Source organism: Curcuma longa, chromosome 16 (genome assembly GCF_044706935.1).
Source record: "Curcuma longa cultivar G26 ecotype Majalengka, Jawa Barat chromosome 16, ITB_CL_G26_1.1, whole genome shotgun sequence".
Taxonomy (NCBI): domain Eukaryota; kingdom Viridiplantae; phylum Streptophyta; class Magnoliopsida; order Zingiberales; family Zingiberaceae; genus Curcuma; species Curcuma longa.
In genome coordinates, this window is record NC_133876.1 from 10316359 (window position 1) to 10339555 (window position 23197).

General features: G+C 38.6%; 5 protein-coding genes across 6 annotated transcripts; 3 read left to right on the forward strand and 2 right to left on the reverse strand.

The window, feature by feature from the left end:
- The first annotated feature begins 1213 nt into the window (after positions 1-1213).
- LOC141847791 (galactoside 2-alpha-L-fucosyltransferase-like) lies at positions 1214-3511 on the forward strand. The gene is given in 3 exon segments (XM_074735878.1): positions 1214-1472; positions 1968-2077; positions 2079-3511. Coding segments are annotated over 3 exon segments (1725 nt in total). The 3' UTR covers positions 3435-3511.
- Positions 3512-5125: 1614 nt separating this feature from the next.
- On the forward strand, positions 5126-9387 carry LOC141847365 (mitochondrial phosphate carrier protein 3, mitochondrial-like). Its single transcript, XM_074735402.1, has 6 exons — positions 5126-5486; positions 5665-6026; positions 6107-6150; positions 8525-8739; positions 8843-8967; positions 9059-9387. The coding sequence occupies exons 1-6, from the start codon at positions 5190-5192 to the stop codon at positions 9129-9131; spliced, it is 1116 nt and encodes a 371-aa protein (XP_074591503.1). The 5' UTR covers positions 5126-5189; the 3' UTR covers positions 9132-9387.
- A 1442-nt stretch (positions 9388-10829) lies between these two features.
- Positions 10830-13615, reverse strand: LOC141846914 (uncharacterized). Its single transcript, XM_074734941.1, has 2 exons — positions 12189-13615; positions 10830-11164 (listed from the first exon to the last, which is right to left on the reverse strand). The coding sequence occupies exon 1, from the start codon at positions 13606-13608 to the stop codon at positions 12229-12231; it is 1380 nt and encodes a 459-aa protein (XP_074591042.1). The 5' UTR covers positions 13609-13615; the 3' UTR covers positions 10830-11164; positions 12189-12228.
- Positions 13616-17849: 4234 nt separating this feature from the next.
- LOC141847048 (UPF0481 protein At3g47200-like) lies at positions 17850-19464 on the forward strand. Its single transcript, XM_074735036.1, has 3 exons — positions 17850-18041; positions 18099-18172; positions 18258-19464. Exons 1-3 carry the CDS (start codon positions 17850-17852, stop codon positions 19462-19464), a joined length of 1473 nt encoding a protein of 490 aa, XP_074591137.1.
- Positions 19465-19981: 517 nt separating this feature from the next.
- On the reverse strand, positions 19982-23181 carry LOC141847250 (putative fructokinase-6, chloroplastic). Of its 2 annotated transcripts, XR_012603413.1 has the most exons (8): positions 22906-23181; positions 22582-22799; positions 21762-21974; positions 21450-21647; positions 21235-21372; positions 20930-21046; positions 20200-20493; positions 19982-20096 (listed from the first exon to the last, which is right to left on the reverse strand). XR_012603413.1 is itself a non-coding variant. In XM_074735244.1 (7 exons), exons 1-7 carry the CDS (start codon positions 23033-23035, stop codon positions 20359-20361), a joined length of 1149 nt encoding a protein of 382 aa, XP_074591345.1. In that variant the 5' UTR covers positions 23036-23181; the 3' UTR covers positions 20112-20358. The 2 variants fall into 2 exon arrangements, 1 of the variants encoding a protein (XP_074591345.1); XM_074735244.1 differs by lacking the exon at positions 19982-20096 and having other exon boundaries at positions 20112-20493.
- Positions 23182-23197: the final 16 nt, after the last annotated feature.

Below are 23197 nucleotides of genomic sequence, written 5' to 3' on the forward strand. Positions count from 1 at the left end.
CTGTGGAGACGGATGATTGGCAAGGTGCTCGCGGGGTATGATTTCCAAGTCTGCAGTGCAAGTATAAATCAGTTAATTAGGTAAATGATTAAAAATTATGGTGGAAGTATAGTTTTCCTGAAACGTGTTTAAATATCTATGCATGCTTGTCGAGAAACTTTCCAAATAAGTATTTTATATTTCAAAATTATCAAAATACCTTAATTTTTTTAAAAAATCTTATCATTTTACTCCATAATTATTACATTACTAATTCATCTAAATTAGTGTAATATATCACACACGTGGACCTTCATGCTGACGTTTGTCTTCCTGTACCTATTTGTACTCAAACTATTGTCTTCGTTGACCTTCATTACTTGTGCTCGATAGTCATTTGTCGGGCCCACTAATTTGACCTTCAACAGTTAGGGTAAATTGTTGAGTTCAGCCCGCTAATTCGATAAGGTGAACTAATTGATTCGATCCAGCTAGTAGGGGTGAATGAACCGTAGAGTTAGCTAGAAGGAGTTAAGACCTTGAGGTTGAGTGAAACAATGAGGTCGATAAAATCGAGTGCTCCGGTCAGATATCGTAGATTATTAAGTCATCAATCAATAAGCAATCTGACATACGCGAAGCTCTGTTCCAATGGGCAAAGGGTCTTGAAAATAAATGAGAAGTTAGATTGACGTCAAAAAATTTTAACAGACTACTCTGATTAAATTAAGATTCTTCCATTGTTTTCTTGAAGAAAGAAAAAGATGGAGAGAGTTTTACCTATTTTGAGAATTTAAATACTTATGGAGATTTTAATCAAAAACACTTTTATTACAGCACTAATTATAGTAATTTTAAACTATAATAATATTGAAAGTAAATTTGACAAAATTAGCAATTCTGACCTAACTAAAATAATTTTAACCTAAGTTAAAAAATATTTTAATATAATAATATCATGCGTATAATAATTTTGAATAAGTAAGACTATTTTTTGATTATAATAGGTAGATAATCTTTTTAAAGATAAAATCCTAAATAATTTAATCATAAATTAAAAATAATAAATAAAAAAATATATAGCGGAAGCACAGTCACGTATCAAGCAGACAGCGCGTAGGATATATATCTGTATACACTCTCGGTTATCGTGCGCCTTTGCGTATTCGGGAAAGTTCGGTGCAACGAAGAGCCCGGCGGAGTTCTCCGAGGTGGTTTTGGTGTTGATTCCTCGATGGACATGAAGCGCATGAGGCGGTCTCCGCACGCTGCCGATCCGGAGAGCGATGGAGCTCTTCGCCCCGCCGCCATTGTGGCCGCTACCGAGAAGAAGCCGCGGGGCATCGCCTACCTGCGACCCGGCACTTTCCTCCTCCTCCTCCTCCTCCTCTGCCTGTTTCTCCTCTTTGCCGTTTTTTCCGGCGGCCAGCGGAGCCTCCTGCTCGATCGTTCCCTCGCTTCCAGATATGAAGCCCTAGAAGAGACCGCGCAAGGTACCGCCCGGATCGCTTTGTCTTCTTTTTCTGGAATGCTGGATCGCGTAGAGTATTATGATGTTTCGGATCTGTCGGCGTTTAGATTAAGCACATTTGGGGCTAATATTTTCCTAAAAAGGAAAGTTCGTTGCGTTCGTGATTGTGATGATTTGCACCTTGATCAAATCCGGATTTTTTTCTCGTAGAAACAAAAAGCCGCTTGTTCTGGAAAAAATGTTGTTGAATGGGAACCGATTTCATATTGATATCTATTTTTTCCAGATCATTTCTTTCTTTCTAGCCCTCCGGAGCAATATCCATTTCGCGAATGACTGTTATTATCTTATTTCTAATTCTCCGCCGAACTTCTTTGATTCACAGAATTTAACATTAGGATTTCTCCTCGCGATCGATGAAATCTTTGTGCTGCCTTCAAAGCCTTTATTTTTCACGATTTCTCGAATGGCGCAACTTGATTTTTCCAGCATTTGGATCTGCTTTCATTCATTTCAGGTTTTGGGAACGGTACGATTCCTTCCTTCGTTGTAGCAAAAGACAAACGTCTTCATGGCTTGCTGTCTGCTGGATTCGACGGCCTGTCCTGCCTCAGCAGGTACCAGTCCGATATTTTTTCGCAAAGAATCACCTCACATTCCATCTCCCTACTTGTTGAGAAAACTTAGAAAGTATGAATATCTCCATCAAAAATGCGGTCCAGATGCTCGATTCTACAAGGAATCTATAGAACAGTTGAGGTCTGGCCATGGTTCTCCATCGGCAGAATGCAAGTATGTCGTATGGATTTCATACAGTGGGTTAGGGAACAGGATGCTATCCCTTTCATCTGCCTTTTTGTATGCTCTCCTTGCGAACAGAGTCTTGCTCGTCGACAAAGGTTCCGACATGGACGACCTCTTCTGTGAGCCTTTTCCTGCAAATTCATGGATTCTACCTGCTGACTTTCCTATAAAAGAATTCACCAGCTTTGGCATCAAGACGCCAACAAGCTATGGCAACATGTTAAGAAGCAAGGTCATCACTAACCATATCGATGGAGCTTCAACACAGTCTCTACCTGCCTATACTTATCTCCATCTATCCCATGATTACGACGAGTATGACAAGCTTTTCTTCTGCGAAGATGATCAGAGAGTGCTCGATGACATTCCTTGGTTATTATTGAGATCGAACAACTACTTTGTGCCATCCCTCTTTCTGGTTCCAACATACAAGGAAGAGCTAAGGAAGCTCTTTCCTGAGAAAGATACCGTCTTTCATCATTTGGGACGCTATCTTTTCCATCCCACCAATTCTGTATGGGGTCTGATCAGCCGATACTACAATTCGTACCTAGCAAAGGCGGATGAGAGAGTAGGAATACAAGTCAGAGTCTTTGATGAAGGAACTGGTCCGTTTCAGTATGTGTTGGATCAAATTCTTGCTTGCTCACTGAAGGAAAAGCTTCTTCCCGACTTGAGTGGTCAAGAACCTGCAGTTCTATCTCCAAATGCCAGATCAATAGCCGTGCTCGTGACTTCTTTGCATTCAGGATACTATGAGAAGATCAGAAACATGTACTGGGAGCGGCCTACTTCGAGCGGAGAAATCATCAGCGTCTACCAACCGAGCTACGAAGGGCACCAACAGACCGAGAAGCGAACGCACAACATGAAAGCACTGGCAGAGATTTACCTCTTGAGCATGTCTGATACGCTGGTCACGAGCGCGTGGTCGACGTTTGGGTATGTGGCGCAAGGTCTCGGCGGTCTACAGCCATGGATTCTGCTCAAGCCGGAAAACAAGACAGCTCCTGACCCTCCTTGCCGGCGAGCAATGTCGATCGAACCTTGCTTCCATGCCCCTCCCTTCTACGACTGCAAGGCCAAGCGAGGCATCGACACAGGAACTCTAGTTCCGCATGTGAGGCACTGCGAGGACGTTAGTTGGGGCCTTAAGGTAGTTAATAAGGATGAGTGGTGACTCTTCTCTCAATTATAACTTCGTGACTTTTGTAGACATGGACTTTGTTGTTACAGTCTAGTCCATTCCATTTTGTTTTGCCTTTATTTTTTGTAGGTCATTCGGCTTGATGTAGTGCGACATTTTGAGGATCCCTAAGTTTCATATAGACAGTTGGTGACTCTTGCAATGGAAAGGTGAATGAAAATGGATGAAAAATAAGATGAAACTACTATTTTAATAGAATTTCAATTTCATCTTATCTTTTGTACATTAGATGAATCACTCTATCTATTTCACGTATAAAGTTATTTATTAATTTAAGTGAAACTATATAAAATTAACATAAATAGATGGACTAGACAATCAACGGATTAGATTGAGTAAGCTAAGTGCACCCTCAAGGCATAGTTGAACAACGAGACAGACTTATTGAAGTAAACAAGGGTCGAATCTTGATGAAGTCGAGGTAATGTCTTCTCCTGTGGTGGTCAATTGTAACTTCTCGATTTACCTTCTCATCGATGGTCGTGAATCAATCGTGTGGGGCCGCTTGGATGGCGGATTTCACTTTTTTCTGAAGTGAGTAAGCTAAATACACGAGGTAAATTGGTGAAGTCTAAAGTAAGAACATAGAAGGCTAATCAAGTGAGTCAAAAGTCAAGGTGAAAGTTAGAACTTTTTCGTGGTCCCACCCAATAATGTAGACCTGATGCGAGTCAAGTTCAAATTGGATCCATCCCAGACTCATAATTGGGTCCAAATCGGATCCAACCTGAACCTACCGTGTAACTAGGTCAACGGATCGATTATCTATTGACCCGGTTCACTGAGCTTGAATCATAACCGGTCTGATGCCAATCGGGTCAATTATGATTCAGGGGCTCAATTAATTGACAAATCGACGGTTCAAACTACCTATTCAATGGTATTTTTTTGTACGTGTGAATGAATAAATCATCATTTTATTTTATGGAATTATATTAGTGATTCATACAATCCTTGACGATTAGATCGTTTCCTAAATAGCGTTGTATCTCATTTAAATTGGTTAGACGTTTTGTATCTGGAATATTAATGTGATTATTATTGAATAAAAGTTATTCATAATAATTAAAAAAAACAGTATTGATGAAATATGTTGTATATGAGGAAAAAAAAATCGCGACCATCTCGCTTTATCATATTTTTTTCTCCTTGGGTGCGGGAATGGGTCAGTTCCGACTGCGTCAACTTCAAATTTAAACCCCAAGAAAACGAACGAGTCATATTCGCTTCTTGCGCGAAAAGAAAATCTAGTATTATTTTTCAACACCACATGCAAACGTACTCTTCTTACCCCCACGAGAGACGAAGGTGACGAAGTGGGTATGCATGAATGGGTATTTGAAAAGAATATGCCCTCCTAAGAGCTTACGAAATCAAACATAATCGATCCGTTCATCGAAGACGATGTGAGATCCTACGGCCACGAACTCATCCACGTTGTTCGCTGAGAAAGGATCACGAGGCAAATTTGACTTTTAATTCGAGAAGAAGGCGGCGAGCCATTCGTCCTTTAATACCCATAATAGCCCTGTGTTTTAATAATAATACCGTGAATAAATTCATATTTTGGCATAATTTTTAAGGAATTGATGGGTATTTTAGACCTTACGGTGACATATAAACGCAACGTGCCCTATTTATCGGAGTGCGCCGCCGTTCTCGTTTCTTGTCTCCGATCTCTTCCTTCTCCTTCCTCTTGATCCGGGTCGGTACCCTAGTCTTCGATCAATGGATCTCTCCGAAAGGTCTCGCCAATCGCTCCTCCCCAGCTTCCTGTACTCGCCCGGGACGCTTGGCATGGATCGGATGAACCTCGGCCGGAGCGCCGCCGCCGCCGCCGTCCCTAACGTGGCCAGTGGTCCTGCTTCGATGGGATCCGTCGTTGCCCAAGCCCCGAACGAGCCTGGGAAGATCAAGCTCTACTCGCCCACGTTCTACGCCGCCTGCACCGCCGGCGGGATCGCCAGTTGCGGCCTGACCCATATGGCCGTAACCCCTCTTGATCTCGTCAAGTGTAACATGCAGGTGACTGTTGTTTTTAAGTTACTCCTCCTAGATCTCGGATCTTGCGGCTGACGGATCCCACCCTTTGTTTTTTTTTTGGCATCTGGTGATCGATGGCGTCGCAGTTCTGATTTGACGAAGATCCGAATTTTTTTACCATACGCTATCGTTTAACATTATCTTTCCATGAAAATTTCAGATCGATCCGGCGAAGTACAAGAGCGTCTCAACCGGATTTGGGGTTTTGCTCAAGGAACAAGGAGTGAAGGGGTTCTTCCGAGGTTGGGTTCCAACCCTTCTTGGGTACAGCGCCCAGGGAGCTTGCAAGTTTGGATTTTATGAATTCTTCAAGAAGTATTATTCTGATATTGCTGGACCGGAGTATGCTGCCAAGTATAAAACTCTAATCTACCTGGCTGGCTCTGCGTCTGCTGAGGTGATCGCCGACGTTGCTCTCTGTCCCTTTGAGGCCGTCAAGGTGCGAGTCCAAACGCAGCCTGGTTTTGCTAGAGGTTTGAGTGACGGGTTGCCCAAGTTTGTTAAATCCGAGGGAGCATTAGGGTATGATCTTTTCTCTCATGGTTCTTTTCTTAATGTTCATTTTATCTGCTAGGTAATCAGCTTTATTGTCATTCATGCAGATTGTACAAGGGATTGGTTCCACTTTGGGGTCGTCAAATTCCTTGTAAGTGAATTTTCATTACTTGTTTCTTATTATGCCTTTTAAGTTATCTTTCCTTGCTATATCATTATTAATATCTGTTTAAAATGTCCAGTTAGGAAAAAAATATCTTTTTGCCCTTGTTCTCATTGTTGTTGATGATGATTGTGATTATACTAGAATCGGACAGTTCAACTATGGTTGTAAATATCATATTTGTGGTTAGCAAGTGATATTATTGTCTTTGAAATGATCTCATTTAATACTAGATAACATTTGGGACTTTTTTTGTAATTTGTGGTTCCTATTCAAGGGGCTTGTCCTTGTTGATGTTATTGATATCCTTACTACATGAGCAATTTCTGTCTCGAGTATTTGACATCAACTCAATAAAACTTAGCCTACCATGGAGCTAAGCGGAAGGACATTGTTGTTAAAGCTACTTCTTATTTTACTTCATCATATTTTTTTATCGTGTCACTTTAGTAATACTGTTTGGCCATTTTATTTTCATAAACAACACTAAAATTCTTTATTTAACTATTTATAAGTAGGTTGTACTTGTCTGCATGGTTTGTCGGATTTTTCAAACCAAAGATCTGTGGTCATATTGTAAACAATGTTACTCTGATTTGTGTATCACTATTTGAAGTGTTGGTTCAGACCTTAACATGGTTATTTCTAAATTTTTTACAACTTGTAGTGTGGGTGTCTAACATGTACGAAGACTTCAAGTATTAGAGCTGATAGATAATAAAATTTGATAAGCACTTAGATGTATTTCATTAGTTCACCTAATGCTAACATTTTGATAGATAATTAAATGGTCAACTTTCTTAATCCCTGATTTCAATTTGATGGCTGAGAACTTTCAAGATGTTAAGTTGTATGCCTTTTTTGCGCGCACACACACACACACACACACACGTACACACACATATATGATTTTGTTCCATCTGTATGCTGTGAAATGTCTCTTCACTTTGAAACCATGTTTCTCAAAGCATTTTTTTTACTTTATATTTATTTAACCAAGTTGATAGTTATGAAATCTTCTCCAAATGTGAAATTTAAGTTGTTATGACAAACAGAAAAAAATTGGTATATGTGCACGTTCAACAACTTCTATTAATACCTTTTAATATCTGGGTATTTTGTTGTATCATGTGGTACCCAATGTAGATATGGATTCTCTATTTTCTCACTTTATTTATTATTTATTATTTATTATTCTCCAGCTTGACAACTAAATATTAACTTTAGCTACCTACAAGAACTCTGATTTTTTTTTTCACGATTAATTTTCCTAGACAAGTAATATAAATTGATTCCATGTGAGGAGCATAGAACTGAAACCCAGTGTGGTTCAGTTATTGTAGCTCACCTTCTTTTCACATGTGGATAACAAACACAATATTTAACTGATCATTAGTTATGGATCAAGGTAGAAAAAACCCTTTAGTATCACATACAATTCTAAAAAACTTTATTATCATTTTGAAATTGATGCATACTATTATTCACCTTGTTCTGGCACTCTCATTGGTCCAACTTTCTTTTAAATGGTGCTTTTGGTCAAGTGAACTAGAATGGAATGAGTTCACCTTTTTATGATTCTATTTTAATATTTGGATGGATGATTTAAGATGAATCCATAGTGAAAGAAGTGGTACTAAGTTTTCTACTTATTAAATATAATAGGACTTATCAAAGTATCATGAACTTATCAAATCCGGATGGGCCTAGTGGAGTGGACATGGGAGCTGTGCAAACCAAAAAGAGTAGGTGAATCAATCTAGTTGGATAGGCCTAGCAGCCCCAATAGGTTGAATGATCTAGTCGGACTATAGAACCTAGTCAGATTGCTTGACATAGTGGAGCTAAAGCAGGCTAGTTGGATAGGGAGGTCTGGTCGGATCGTTTGGGCTTGCTCGTCCAGCGAATTAATTAGGATAGTTGGGTTGAGCTAGATGGCTATGCAAGGAGTCAATCAAGTCAGGTGAGTAAACTGACCATTTCTCTTTTCATTCTTTTCTCATTCCCATTCCATTTCCATTTCATGATAGCAGACGACCTGAGTGATTTTGTTAAACACATTTGTGGCTATCCCATAAACTACGTTTTCGTTAGCTATGCAGTGAGATCATTTGGTAACATCATGGATGTTTAATTAAATTAAATATATTTAGTGACAGTTTGGCATAGAGTTTGAATAAAGGAATAAATTTTTGTAGTTGATTCCCAAGCTTTAGGAGAAGCACAGATTGATTAATAATGACAATTTCTATGCTATAATCATACCTATGCAACATTCCTAAATCCACAAGTTCTGCTGTGTACTGAACTTGCATAGCATTCTTCCATATGAAAGCTTATTTTGATAATGTGGCTTATGCAGATACCATGATGAAATTTGCATCATTTGAGACGATCGTTGAGATGGTCTACAAATACGCAATCCCAAAACCCAAGGACCAGTGTAGCAAAGAGCTTCAACTTGGAGTGAGTTTTGCTGGGGGTTACATTGCCGGCGTGTTCTGTGCCATTGTTTCTCACCCTGCCGACAATCTCGTCTCTTTCCTGAACAATGCTAAGGGTGCCACTGTTGGGGATGTAAGTCTCATATAACTTGTTATATTTCTTTACATGAAAATTCCATGTCAAGCCGTTTCGTGAATAGCAGCTAAAGCCATTCTTTGTGCCATAAACTAACTAGGCTGTGAACAAGCTTGGAGTATGGGGTCTTTTCACTCGTGGGCTTCCGCTTCGTATCGTGATGATTGGAACCCTAACCGGCGCCCAATGGGGAATTTATGATGCATTCAAAGTCATGGTTGGCCTGTAAGTACCCTCCTATACTTAGTTTCGTAGTTGCAAAATACATTGTTGCTAAACATTAGAGATAATACTTTCAAAATTTGACGTTTTACAGACCCACAACTGGGGGAGTGACTCCTCCCGCCACTCCTGCTACGGTGGCCGATAAGCTGAAAGCTACTGCTTGAATTTTTTTGTAAAGATTCCCATTTCGGCTCTCAAGTCTTTTGACAAAGAACCAGTTTAGGTTAAAGGTATACATATAATTTTTTGAATTCACATTATCATCAAATATCGAGATCCCTCGATGTATTATTTCCATTTATTTCCATTTCCGTCGGCATCCTAGAAATTATAGAGGTGCAGAATAATAGAATGGTCTTTGTAAACTTGATTGAAGTTTGCATACTATTTGATTTATTAAACTTAGAACACTTTTCCTTCCGAGATTTTTCATTGCATTATGTATTGATCATATGGACCGATCAATGTTCATTTGACCCTCGCTAAAAGATGAGTGTTTACTCGTTAGAAGACCGATTGATGTAGTCTTCTCTTGAATGAGAATGATGTTCAAAATATTAAAAGTAAAATTCATTGCAAGAGTAAATAGCACAATCAATTTAATTAAAGATATTTAAAGTAAAAATTACCAAAAGGGGAAAAAGGGGAAAAAATCGTAGACCAACCTCTGTTCACAGAATTTTCTCTAAACAGACGAAGTACAATAATGCCAGAAACGATTAGGGTTGTAATTAAATTGAACCGAACAATAAAGGATTCAAATTTGGCTGGATTGATTTTTTCCTTGTGCTACATTCGATTTAAGTTCAATTCAAGTTTTAATTTTTAAATTGGAGCACCATTTATAATCAAATTAAATAATTTATTAACAGCTCAAACTCAATTTAAAAATAATTTATTTAAAATATTAAATAATTTATTAACAGCTCAAACTCAATTTAAAACTAATTTATTTAAAAATTAAATAAACACACACAAACCTGATTTGTTAACATATAATATTTATGAATCATCACTTTCACACACACACACAAGCCTCTTAACAAACTTATTCACAAGTTCACAAATCAAATATTAATAAATTCAAATTCAACTTAATAATATTTTCAAATTCAAAGTCAAAATCAAACTCAAATTAACTTAATCAAATAATTTTTTTTTTAATCTAAGACTGGAATAGCTCATCAGTGGATTTGCTCGTTTACACCTCTAATCCTTCTCTTCAAAGTATCCGATGAACAATAACAAGAAATCTTCTCTTCAAGAAAAAATGGTATTTGCTTTTAAAGAGATGATGAACAATAACACCAGGAAACTTTCCTACTTTTTTAAGGCTATTCGGCACTACATATCACCAAGAAAATTAATGGTGAAAGACTTTCAGACGATATGAAGATAAATCATTGGCATTAGCTAACAGACGATATAATGCCAACAGAAGAACATGTTAACTAATATCAGCAGAAGGTTCAGGGTATGGGTGGCCCAAAAATGATCATTTCCCTCTAATGATTGGATCAATTAATAATAGTTCTTCTGAAAATAAATTTCAGAAAAACTCTTCGATCTCAATGTATTAAAGAAATGATAATAAGTGGCAAAATGAGATATACAATATAAGTGACATAATGCTTGTCAAGGCTACACAATGATCTCTATTTAGTTTTTAATTCAAACTTATAAAGAATATATATGCATGTATGTCTGTAGCTCTATTTGTCTATTATTTTATACTCTTACAAATTTAGAATTTCAATTTAAAAAACAAACAAGATAAGTTTTATTTATTGGATCAATGGAAAAATTAATTAAATAAATCCAAAATTATTATTATTATTTTAAAAAGTTTATGCAGGCTTCACTAAAAACTAAATGGAAACAATATAAAACACAGGAGAAAATTTTCCACGTTAAGTTTACACATGGTTCAAGTTTACATACTAGGAAATTGTTCTCTTAAATTCACACAAGAGGCCCTGCAAGTAATAATACTTCTGGAAATGAGCATTATATCTTCATCCTTAACCATTTCCAATACTTGGAAAAAGAAACATTAGAGCATCCAAGATACTGAAAAAAAACACTTGAGGAAGACAAGGGTTTTTGTGTACATATGTGAGAAGTGAAACTCCGAGAAGACGACTAATTTTTTGACGCTTTCATCACGGCATTGAGATCCTTTTAGCTAGGAAGAAAGCTGACAAAAGACCAGAGGCAGATTAGTCTTTTTCTCACAAAGAGGGGCATCATATCAAATGCTCAAGTTAACTTCTCAAGGTATGTAGGGATTTGAGTTGAAACATGGAAGTCAAAGGATAATAATATTTCAGAGCCTTTGAATAGACTTGTTATAGATTGGAGATCCTTAAACAAATTTAAAAAAAAACTAATTACCATGCAAAATTGAAGTTGCAGTTCATTGCGACTCCCTATTTTTCAGTATTCAATTGCTGATAAAAGAATGGGATGAAAAGAAGCAATGACTTGATATTGAAACAAGCAATTGGCTCCTAATTGTCAACTTAAATTGGTAATTTAGGGTCCATTTATTTCCTGTAACATGTTTGCCCAAGCAAATATTTTAAAGTTTGTTTCGAGTGTTGCATGCTAGGGGGTGAAAAATCATGAACAGCAGAAACTTTTATTTTGGGGAAAAGCTACTTGTACTCAGAATGAGTCAACATTACACTAGTTTTTCATAAATTAGCAGGAAATTATATGCCGAAAGTAATCATGAATTGAAAAGACTCTTCAAATACATGATTTGTATTATTCAAATTTGAAGTAGAAGAAGAATTTGTCCAATTTGATAACCATGAAGTAAAAAAGATTTACACATGATCCAATTGTTATGGTTGGGTCTTATCAGGCATAACACTCTTCCTTCCTTTTTCACTAGAAGTAAAATGGATTTCTTTTCTCCTCTCCAAATTCTCACTCCAAATAAACAAGGCTTTGTGATCTACATATAGCAGGATTATATATAAGATGATCGACAGACTAAAAACTATGAAACATAAGAGAAACATATCAACAAGAAAAACCATTGAATTTAAACTTTTGTTAACACTTCAGCCACATAAATATAAATTCTTATTAGAATCTACCATGCCAATAACTAACTTACTGATTAACAAAAGGGATGCTATGTATAAAAAACAAACTAAAATGGCACATTGGAAACCCACAGAGATCTTGGAACTGGAATGGAACATACATACCTATGACAGATTGGTCTGAGCAAATAGAGTAGACTTAAAGTCAATCATCGACTGCATCTGAAGCCTTTGCACCAAATGGGTCATGAGCAGGTCCCATGTCCGCCCCAATGTGACGATGGACCAGCCTCTGCAAATCAGCCATCACCTTATGCTCTCTCTTTGCTTTCTCTTCATAATTGAACATTGCAAGTGCCCTCTTATCTTCAGCACTGTAAACCTGGTTTTCTTTTCTGATACGGATGGCATTCATCCTCTGGTGCCTGCTACCACTCATGACATAACCTAAGTCCTCAAACTTCTGAATCTCCTCAGCTGACAAGCCGACCTCTCCTCTTCTTGGAATACGCTTCCCTTGCTGCACATACTGGGCAATAGCATCACCTTCACCAGGCCTCAGTGCGCCACCATAGCTTATATGACCCTCAGCACGCGGGAGAGGTGAAGGCCCAACCATAGGCTCGTTGTCCAAGCTTGGCTTCTTCTGAGATTCGATTAATTCCTTGAACTTGAGTGCCTCAGGATCAACGTCAGGTAACTTAGCATCAAAAGCTCCAGCATCTGTTTCTGAATCCGATTCATGAGACTTATTAGACCCTTTCTTGCTCTTTCTTGCTTTCTTCTTAGATCTCGGGCTAGAATCAGACTCCTCGCTCTCCTCTGAAACTGTTGCCCTGCTTCTTTTCTTCCTGCTGCTGCGCGTGCTTTGCTTTGAGCTTTTCCGCTGACTTCTCCTCTTTCTATCATCACGATCTGAATCAGAAGATTCCTCACTTGCACTGTCCTCAAAAGAGGAGTTTGCGCTGCCATCGGACTCCGAGTACCTCCTCTTCCGGCGGCTTCCATTTCTTCGGCTCCTCCTCCGCCCACTCCTTCCGCTCCTCTTCCTCCTTCGTCTTCTCGGGGAAGGCGAACTCTCTGATCTGGAATCAGAATCATCCGAGGATGAATCCGAAGGGCTCCCACCCGAATCACCAGACTCACCGCTCCCACTCTTACTTCGTTTCGCCGCAGCTTCCTTATCTTCCTCTGCAGAAAATTCCAGAGCACCACCAGCCTCATCGTACGGCTCAAATTTCGCCCCCTCGCCTCTCAGAGGGCTAGGCATCATCCACAAGCTATTCTTCTTCTTCCGCAGCTTCTGCCGTTTAAGGCGTCGGTACTCGAAACAGCTAAGGCCCTTAAGTTCCTCATCATCGTCCGATCGCTCGTCTCCATGACCCGGCTGCTTCCGCGTCCAGCAGGGTTCCTCTTGGTGGAGGGACCAGCGGTAGTCAGGGCTACGAGAGCGGGGTGGAGGGGTGATCGATCGGGGGCTGCGTCGGTCCGATCGCCGGCGATCTTCGCGGTAGGAGGGAGGGGAAACCCTAGATCGAAAGGGGAGCTCGATGGTAGAGGCGAGTCGGGATCCCGAGCGAGCCATCCGTGGATTTGGGTCGAAACGAGGACTCCGAGGGGTTTTAAATAGCGGTGAAAACTTCGGTTAAATAAAAATCGTTAGGTTATTTCGGAATTAGAAAAAAAAAATCGATGATTTAGATTTATTTTTAAAATTATTTTTTTTAAAAAATAATAAATTTAAAGTAAAAATATAAATTCTTTTCCATAACTTACAAAATATTATTAACCATATTAGTTATGTAATTTCATCAGTTTTTTTTCAAATTTAAATTAATAAAATTTTATTTATGATTGATAAATATCTTAAAAAAGATTAAATCATTTAATAATTTTATCAATTAAAAAAAATTAATTATCAAAACTTAAATATAAAAATTTAATTAATAATTTTACATCTCAAATAATTAAAAAATTAAATTTTATATAAAAATTTATTTTTTAAAATTAATATTTATATTTTTTTAAAATTCATCGTTGTGGTCGATCTTAAATTCAAATAAAAAAAAATGAGAGAAAATTTTAATTTTTTTAAATATTAAAGGTATTTTTTTTTTACTTAGGGCCTTCAATTTTAGTAAAAGTTGAAATCCGTCATTTACACGGTGACTCCACGACCATCTATGAGGAGGTAAATCAAGAAACTACAATTGACTACTACATAGAAAGATATTGTCTTGGCTTCATCAAGATTCGATTCTTGTCCATTTTAGTAAGTCTACTCCACATTAACCAATTCAATTATACCTGAAAGTAAAGTAATAAACTTATGACCTTTTTATGAAAGTTTCATACACCAGATTGTCTTTTATGCTTAAAGTCTCATTGTATAGTAAAGAAATTAAATCGAGAGTGATGAACCAAGCAACACACCAACTGATCCATAGTTTTTTTTAAAAATTGAATTCTAATTTTGACAGTAGCCTAACTCAACTGGACGAGGCCATCGAACGTTCTAGCTTGTCGCCTTGTTGTCGAATGCATTTGAGGGCCCTATAAAGAGCCTTGTAGGTGAAGCCCCACAAGGACTCGGATTCTCACAGGGAAGATTAAAGTGGCGCTAAGGGTGAGGACCATTTAGAGAGACAAATGCTTTCCTTCTAAATAGAGAAAATATTAAAAAGCTAAAATGAAAAAGAAAGAACACTTTCAAACAATTCAAGCAAGTAATTAGCTAAATCCAAGGAGAAATTTATAGTTGTCTACTTCATCAATAATTTTTTCATCTGATTTAATTATTTATGTAAGTTTTTTTATTATAATATTCTTTATGATTTTTTTTTTTCACCTGTAAGAGTATAAAAATTTATGATGATTATCAAATAAAGATATTTTTTCATTTAAGATAATGAAAATGCATCAGATTTTATTGTAAAAATGATAACTTACCAACTGTGCTTCATCGCAACAATATTGAATATGTTAAAAATCACTGATCAACATAGTATGATGGTAAAATTAATTTTACTTGCAACATTATAAATTTTCGGTCCTACATTCTATAATTCATTAAATTCGACAATCAAAAATTATAAGAAAACATCTATCTTCTTTTTTGGATTTGTTGGACCTCAAATATGTACAGTAAAAATATATAAATTCATCTTCATGCACATTTATGGTGATAATTGTATGATATTAATATAAATAACCAAGTAAAATACTCATCTCCGATAAATTTATTTTCTAATCTATTGAATATCTAATTTTATATATATCCATTATAATCTAATGAGAACTAAATTTACATAAGATAAACGTGTAAAATTAAACATACAGATAGTTTAAATTTTAATTTAAATACTTAAATTTAATATTATCAATAACATTTAAACTTAAATTAAATATTAAATTTGAGTTTGAAAACAATAATAGTAGCACTAAAAGAGAAAGATCAGAGCTGAACTAGTGTTGCCTCCAAAATCTGACTTGAGTAGATCAGAAAATATCTAACGATAATGAAAAAACAATTAAAAATTTTGCTAATTAAATCAATCACATTACATAATACCTTAAATACAAATAAGACATTCAATATCGCTAGGCGAGGTCGTGACCGACCAAGCTCGTAGCTGGGCGAGCAAGCTGTAGATCTCATGGCCGACCAAGTGTGCGGTTAGTTGAGCTAGCTCACGGCGTTGCTGGCCAGCCGAGCTAGCTCGCGACATTGTCGGCCAAGCGATCTTGTGGATGGTCAATCTAGTGGTCGGCCAAGCCATGCATCGACTATGAGATCGCGACCGACCAAGCTCGTAGTTGTGACCTCGCGGTAGGACGAGACCTCGCGGGCAACCGAACCAGAGCTCACGGGCGACCGAGCTAGCTATGGACCAGATCTCGCGAGCGACTGCTAGCTGTCGGACCAGATCTCGCGAGCGACCGAGCTAGCTATCGGACCAGAGCTCACGGGCAACCGAGCTAGCTGTCGAACCAGAGCTCGCGGTCGACTGAGCTACCGACCATCCAAGCACAGGGGCGACCGAGCTAGTTGTTGGACCAAAGCTCGCGGTCGACTGAGCTACTGACCGGCCAAGCTCGCGGCTGCAAGGTTGCGACCGACCAAGTTCGCAACGGGTCGAGCTCGTGGCCGCGAGCCTGCAAATGGGAAGGGTTGGAGAGGGATTAGGGTAGAGGAGCATACTGTTTGTCGAAAATTATAGTGGAGAGGCTCCAAGAGGAGAAAGAGAACGTCGGAGATCTTGGAGATCGGAGAGGGGAAAATTAGATCGAGAGAGAATTTTGGCGGGAATCAAACCTTAATTTTGATATTTAATTTAGCGACGGAATGTTAATTCCATCGCTATTGTAGGAGGTTGGAATCCTTATAATTTGAATTTAGCAACGAAAATATATTTTAGTCGTTAATTAGTGACAGAATTTAATTTCTGTCTCTAATTTGTGATAAAATTTTATTTCCGTCGCTAAATAGTGATGATAATTAAATTTCGTCGCAAAACTTTTCAAATTAACTATGATTTTTTTATTTATTAACGGCCATTGTGCGACAGAATTATATATCTATCACTACTTAAGATGGAAATAAGATTTCATCATGATGGAAATTAAATTTCGTCGCTAATTAATGATGGAAATATATTTTCATCATTAATGATGAGATTTTTTTTTAGTACCGGTGGAAAATTTTCGTGGAATTAAACTGATTATTTCCGAAATTAATCGGATCGTAATAACTAGATACCTCCATTTGCACTTCTTAATTCACTTTGACGGCTAATGAAAAACTTCCATTGGGTCAGCTTAAGGATTAGTCTAGTCGAGGCTGATCACCTCAAGGATTAGTCGGATAATATATATTTACAATGATTTTATTTACGGTAGTTTTGCGATGGCTAAAATATCATCACAAATTCCTTCAGAAAAACTACTCATTAACTATCTTTCGTATTCATTACGATAATGCTACATCTTTATCATTAGTCAGACGTTTTGAAAATTAAATTGACCAAGTGAGGAACCAAGCAACACACCAATTGATCCATATTTTTTTTTTAAATTGAATTTTAATTCTCAAATATTGACACTAACCTAACTGAATTGGGCGAGGCCGTCAAATGTTCTAACTTGTTGCCTTGTTGTCGAATGCATTTTAGTGGCACTTCGTGCCACGATGAAGAACATCATCATCCAATCCCCAAAATGGGGAGCTCACATGTGCAAAACATCTTATGAGGGACTCCTACGAAGAGTCCATACATAAAATTTTTAATTTAATATATTGAATCAAAATTTAAAAAATTAAAATAGTCTAGTTCAATTCTATTAATTTATCTTAGGCAATTGAAAATCCTAACTACACCATTATTCATGGGGAAGATTAAAGAGACAAATGCTATCTCCAAAAGAGAGAGAGAGAGAGAGAAACACTTTCAAACAATTCAAGCAAGGAACTAAGATATCATGAACTGTAGAATCAAATATAAATTAAAGCATGGCTACTAAAGCATATCTAATCTAGGCGCTACTTCTTGTAGCTTTCCCTTGGAACAAATAAAAGAAAAGAGAAAATAACACTTTCAATCAAAACAAGCAAAGAACTAGTCATGGATTTGAGTCCCTATATAAGGTCACTATTAGCTAGTTAGCTCTTACCAAATATCTCTATCTATATTTCTTTGGAATCACAGGGAAGGCCTCAATAAGTGAATCTAGGGTAAGAGATTTACTAAGTTAAACAATTGTTTTATTATAATATTTTCTTTAACTAAGGGTATATAATGAATTAGGGTATCGTGATAACTACTAAGGATGAGTAACCGCACCCCGGAGAAGGATGATGGACCAGTAGTAGTTTTGGATTGCGAATGGTTGGCCAACCTAAAGGAGAAGGTAGAAAAGACACCAATGAAAGATGAGCGTGCCGAGAAGGCTACAATTTTTCGAGTCCCTAATAACATTCGAGCTAGCGACACGTATTATGAGACTCGTTATCTTGGCGAGGCCTGCAATCCCAAGATAGTCTCCCACACATATTATGAGACTCGTTATCATGGTGAGGCCTACAATCCCAAGATAGTCTCCCTCGGTCCCTATCACCACCTTGACGAGCGATTGCAAGTGTGGAATAATAGGTATGATCATCGCAATTCTATTATTTTGAAAAGAAATTAGTTTATTAAAGCAAATTATAATATTGCTAGTTAATTTTAAAAACAGGCTCAAATGGCCCTCTCTTAAGAAGCTCCTCGAGCGAAGCCCTGAGAAGACGAAAGCCTTGGAGCAATGCATTGACAAGATCAAGGAACGCGAGGTAGAAGTACGAAGCCAGTATGCAGAGGAAGTGGAGATGACCAGCAATGCGTTTGTGGAGATGATGCTGCTCGACTGTTGCTTCGTGCTCGAGCTACTGCTCGAGCAAGAAGAACAGAAGAAGAAAAGGAGAGAAACAAGAAGCAAGGAAGAGAAGCAACGGCAGAAGAGCTCATCGGATCAAGAAGCAGCAGTATGCACGAAGGAGTCGAAGAAGCAAGCCGAGGAAGAAGAAGGGACACTGATTCAACAATGGCAATGGGCAGAACCTCTGATCGGGCATGACCTCTTGATGCTCGAGAACCAGATCCCTCTCAGCCTCCTCCGGGAGCTTCACGGCATCATTCTCAGCCATGGTAAGTCTCCTCCCATGGACGAACTCATCCTCTCCTTCTTCAAGGACTTCTCCCTGACCAAACACATCAAGAAGATCCCGGAGACCAGTCGCCAATACCACCACCTCCTCCACCTCTTGCACTCGTGCTTCATCCCGATAAAGCAGCCCACCACGCGGGACGTCCCGGTTGTGGCGGAGGCGCACATGACGTCGGCCATCCCCTGCGCGCGGGACCTCATCGAGTCGCGGGTGGAAGTAAAGAAGAAGCGGGGCGACGCGTGCTCGAGCTTCCTCGACCTCAGCTTCGACTCCCGCCGCGGCCTCCTGGAGATCCCGGAGATCCACGTCGACGACGGCACCAACACTCTGCTCCGGAACCTGATCGCCTTCGAGCAGTGCTTACCGAGCGTCAGCGACCACCTGACGACCTACGCCTGGTTCATGGACTCAGTGATCGACAACAGCGCCGACGTGGCGCTGCTGCGGCGGAAGCATGTGCTGGTGAGCGGGCTGGGGAGCGACGAGGAGGTGGCGAAGATGTTCAACAGCCTGTGCAAGGAAGTGATGGTCGACCACAACCAGTGCTACCTGAAAAAGACCATCCAGGAGGTGAACAAGTACTACGGCAACAAGTTCAACCGCTGCTGCGCCATCCTCAACCACAACTACTTCAGCAATCCCTGGGCGAGCATCTCCGTCGTCGCCGCCATCGTCCTCTTCGTCCTCACCTTCCTCCAAACCCTCTACACCATTTGCAGCTCTTGTTCTGGAACTTAGGTGGACATCCTACGTCGCTTTTCCTTTTTGGGGTTGGTTTGTTATCCGTATCGCGATTTGTGTATGAAGCTGTCCTTTCCAGCTAACTTTTTCTATTTGTTTGAAGGAATTCGGGGTTTGGAGTTGGTTTGTGATCCATATCGATAATAAAGTTTGGCTTCACAGAGCTATTCAATTCATTGCTTGCTACCAAATAATGGCTTATGAAATAGTGATGATTACCACAGTACGATAGTACTAAAGCTCTCTGATTTACCTTCTCATATATGATTGTAGAGCTGATTGTATGACGACCGCTGGAGTGGTGAATTCCATCTTTTACAGAAAAAACTCATCTGACATATCTCAAAAATCTCAAATTTGAAATTCAACTAAGACACACTGTAAGAATGATTTCTCTCTAGTGAATAACGAACTAACCCTAAAAATAACGGTCTAGATAGATCACCGCAAGCATTTTCCATGATGATGCTAAATGATTCTATGTTTTTTTTTAACATTAAAAGTTCATGCTAAATGATTAGTTGGGCAAAGAAAACACTAACCGAACTAAAATTTGTAGTGACTGACACTTTGTTTTCCCCAAATTAATTGAAATATTCCCTCTTAACAATTTCGAGTCATTCTCTAACCTTTAGCAAACAGCAAAGACAAATCGATCAATCTAGTTACAACAAAAAATTAATTGACTACATCGTAAGGAAAGAAAGCATTCAGATTGTTAAGAGAACTTACATCTCGTTGAGTAAGAAATGAAGAATCCAAGAACTAGTATTCTTCTTGATTGATCAACGCAGAGTTGGGAGATGTTGCTTCATCGAATAGAGTCTGTCTCTTCAATCTAATGGCTTGGGAAAGGATATCCTGCAGAGAGACAACTACAAGAACTCAAATTTATGCAGCCATATTGAGCATGGCACTCAGAACTGCTTCCCGAGTTGGTAGAGCTGGGATCGCACCCCTTTCCGTCACAGTCAAAGCTCCACAAGCATTTGCAAATTTAAGGGCTTCTCTAAGCCTTGCTTCATCCTGTTTATGTCGAAAGAAAAGAAAAAATATATACAATGAGAAGCTTTTGATGCAGCCAAAGACATTATTTTTCATTTGCTTCTCTAAAAGTGGATAATGGTGGTCATTATGCTTATAAGGATTAACCACAACTAGCAGGGTGCGGTGAGACCCCCACCAAGGATCACAAGTCGGATTAGGTTCGCTCTTAGTATAATTTTTAACAATTCATCCACAAAATAGAATATTAATAACTTCTATCCAGCCATAAATATTAGTTCACTCAGTTTTGTAATGATATCCTTATTCAAAGGATGCTAGCTCAATGACTGCAACTACCAATGTTCCGAACACTTATATCTGTAGAAAATGGGCACGCACCATATTTGTCTTTTGATAAAGAAAACTTTTTTTTACAAAGAAGACTCACTACTTTAAAGTAAGTGACGACAAATACCTGGAGTATCGATATGTCACTTGCTAACTGGGATAACATTCCAGCAACGAAAGCATCCCCAGCGCCAGTAGTGTCCACTTGTTCAACTTTGAATCCACCAACTCTACCACAGAAATCCTACATTGATACTCATGATGACGGCAATCATATATTTAAGTCATAACAAACAGATAACAAAGACGGGGAGTGAAAGAATTGAATCTAATGATTAGAAAGTGGTTCAGAATTGAAATATGGTATGAATACAATGGGAAGGGTAAAATAATTTTTCATGATAAAGCTACGGTAAAACACAAATCACTTACCTTTGAGTAATATCTGCAACCATCAGCGCCTTCTGTTACAAGTAACAATTTAAGATTTTGATGAAACAATTTCCGCACAACAGCATCATCATAAGGGTCTTCTCCTTGTGTTAGAAAGGAAATTTCTTCCTCACTTACCTGTTTCAATAGATAATCAATTAAGCAAACCAATTGCATGATGATTTTTTTTTTTTACAAAAAAAAAAAAAAACTACCTTGATGATATCAGCTGTATCCCATATACTCAATATTCCATCTCTTGCACTATCAGCAGATGGCCATAATGGGAGTCTTAGATTGGGATCGTATGACAGAAGCACACCAGCCTCTTTGGCAGTTTTAGCTGCAGAGATGTGTGCTGACTTGCACGGTTCAGTAATAAGGCTAATGGATCCATAATGGAAGATCTTGGCCTACATAGATATTGGATTGACTATCAGTGAGTAACAGATATTTAGGCATCCAGTGATTAAGTGAAAACATGTAGTGGCTGAAAGATACATCAAATTTCTTTGTTCCTCACTTACCTTCCTAATAAGATCATGATCCAGTTCTGATTCTTCTAGAAGCATATCAGCACTAGGATTCCGATAAAACATGAATTCACGTTCACCATCACTTCTCAATGTAACAAAAGCTAAGGCCGTACGGGCACCAGGGTCAAATCGCAGCCCCTGATTGTTAACATTATTTTCCTTTAAAATGTCAGAGAGCATATACCCAAATTCATCATCTCCAACCTGTTTGTATTGTTCAAAATATTAGTTCCCCTGATAATACTGGCAAGAAGCATGACATTTTCTTTAGTGAGCAACATCACTTCCTGTGACTGTTGCATCCAAAAAAAAAAAAATGAATTAGCATCATCTTCATCATAAGCCTTGCTGTCAATCTCAATGGTTTGGAGTTGGCTACACCTATATCATCCCTCTACTGAATTTGATTTAAGGTGTAATGTCTCTTCGAGTTAATAAATCTTAGTATAGAGATATTAAGACCCTCTTTCAATTTACAGAAAAAAAAAGTATAAGATTTTTCACAACGATCTATCTGTGGAGTATACATTTAAGTGGTTGTGGGTACTCAAGCTTAACATGAAAAAGGTTTCAGTATGAATCAAATAACTGCCCATTTGTTTGCTTTATGCAAAATTTATTATGAAAATTTGAAGAACTTTTACTCCATATGGAAACTGTGAAGAAGTACTAAAAAGCTGAAAAATACTAGGGCTAGTATGATCCAGTTTAATTATTTTGGTCTAAGCTCATGCAACCAGACATTGATGATGTTAGCTCTTAAGCTATATCACTGAAAAATGTAACTAAAAATAACACTAAATGAAATTACTTTCCCAATAAATGCTGAAGAGCCTCCAAGACGAGCTATCCCAACAGCAACATTAGCAGGCGCTCCTCCAGCTGCTTTCTTGAAAGCCGGCGCTTCCGCTAACGATAATCCGCTAATAGTTGGGACAAAATCAATCAGCAATTCTCCAAAGCATACTACAGATGGAGAATCCTCGTTCTCCGGAGAAACATTAATGGCAGAAACTGCTCTTATACAACCTACAATTACAAGAAGGAAAAAACTAAGGAAAGGGCTTTTGATTAAGAAACAAGTACAAACGGAAGAATTCGGTAAGTTCTAATCTGAATAAAGGTAAACCCTAACCTGAGCGTTTACGAGTCAGAGAGGGCGAGGGCAGAGGGAGCCTTCGAGAAGTGAGATTCTCAGAGCGGAGCCGGGCGCGGGCACTGAAAGCGACGCCAGGGAAGCAGGGAGCGGCGGCTTGGAGAAGCATTGGAGGAAGTGAGCCGCAACTCCGAGACGGGAGGAGAAAGCCAACGATCCAGCTCAAGAACCGCAAGAGGGCGTTCACTATTTTCGCATTCCGGAGGAATGCGACGAAGGCGGAGGAGACGGCGGCCAGGCGAGGGAGCTTCGGAGATGATGTGAGTAGTGG